Source organism: Phytophthora parasitica (genome assembly GCF_000247585.1).
Source record: "Phytophthora parasitica INRA-310 unplaced genomic scaffold supercont2.12, whole genome shotgun sequence".
NCBI classification, from domain to species: Eukaryota; Oomycota; class Peronosporomycetes; order Peronosporales; family Peronosporaceae; genus Phytophthora; species Phytophthora nicotianae.
The window spans coordinates 333,379-334,502 of record NW_008648998.1 but is presented as its reverse complement, the minus strand read 5'-3'; the positions used below and the strand labels follow the sequence as shown (position 1 = coordinate 334,502).

General features: G+C 44.0%; 1 protein-coding gene across 1 annotated transcript; it reads left to right on the top strand.

Annotated features, from left to right (window-relative positions):
- Nucleotides 1-358: 358 nt before the first annotated feature.
- Nucleotides 359-763, top strand: PPTG_22124 (hypothetical protein; the record flags this gene model as incomplete). The annotated part of the gene is made up of 1 exon (XM_008902018.1): nucleotides 359-763. One exon carries the CDS (start codon nucleotides 359-361, stop codon nucleotides 761-763), a length of 405 nt encoding a protein of 134 aa, XP_008900266.1.
- Nucleotides 764-1,124: the final 361 nt, after the last annotated feature.

Sequence of the window (1,124 nt, the reverse complement as noted above, 5' to 3'; positions counted from 1 at the left end):
CAGGTCTGGGACTTCAACGCTGCTGTTTGATTGCACAGAGCTAAACAATGTTCCGGTTCCTCCTGATGTGAGTAGGAGCCAATATCTGATTGATATATTTTTCCAGATGCGATACTATCGTGCCCACAAAAAGGATCAATATGATCCCCTTCAACGATCCAGTCCCGATTCACTAGCTAAATCCTGGCAGTCGTTTGTGAAGAGAATTGGGAGCAAACCTGAAAAATGGCTACGAAATCTTCGGGACCACAAAACCCATTTTCTAGAGTGCAGTTTAGATGGCGCTAAGATCAGAATTCACCTCCAATCAATACGCGAGAGTATCCGCTGCTGCTTGCGCCGAGAGCATGAATGCCCAATGTGCTATGAAGATTCTCCTAGAGCTTCAGGAGCAACGCGGAAAGGGGAAAACGGGCGTATATCGTCCGAGTTGTATTTTATGGTGCGACGGTTTGAGCACCGCTGGAAAGATCACGTCACAGAATGCAAGGCTGCGGCAGATCTGGCAAAGTTGGCTGAAGATAGCGCAGAGATATATCTCGCTCAGGTGGACCAAGTTTGGATCGAGGAACAACTACAAAGTACGGCTTCAGAAATCACAAAGCTTCATTTCATGAATTTGAGCTTAAAAAATGATTTGAGAGCTATTCGTGAGCGGGAGAGCGATCTAAAGGCAACATTTGAAAATCTAAAGCACGATGTAGCCGAGATGACCCAACTTCTTCACGGTTCAGGTATCCCGCGACGTCGCCGTTTTGAGTAGAACTTCTAGGAGTGTTTACTTTAGATATTAGATTTGATACCACACATGCATTTTTTATTCTGACTACTTCAAAACTAAAACAATTATGAGTACCTCACAATGACGCAAGATCATACTTAGCACAAATGCAATATATATAAAGAGAGAGTTCCAACATGGCTGCGGAGGTTGGAAAAGCAATCAGTATTAGAATCTTACTTATCCTTACAAAGTGAGAAAGACGCCTTAACCAGCATCAAATGTATCCGGAACTACAAAAAGAGCACTCGTCAAAGTATTCAAGCATTTGCAAAGTTCACGCACAACACAGTACACTCAATACTGGCGGACACTTGTCACCTTGGCCCGGACACTCGTCACA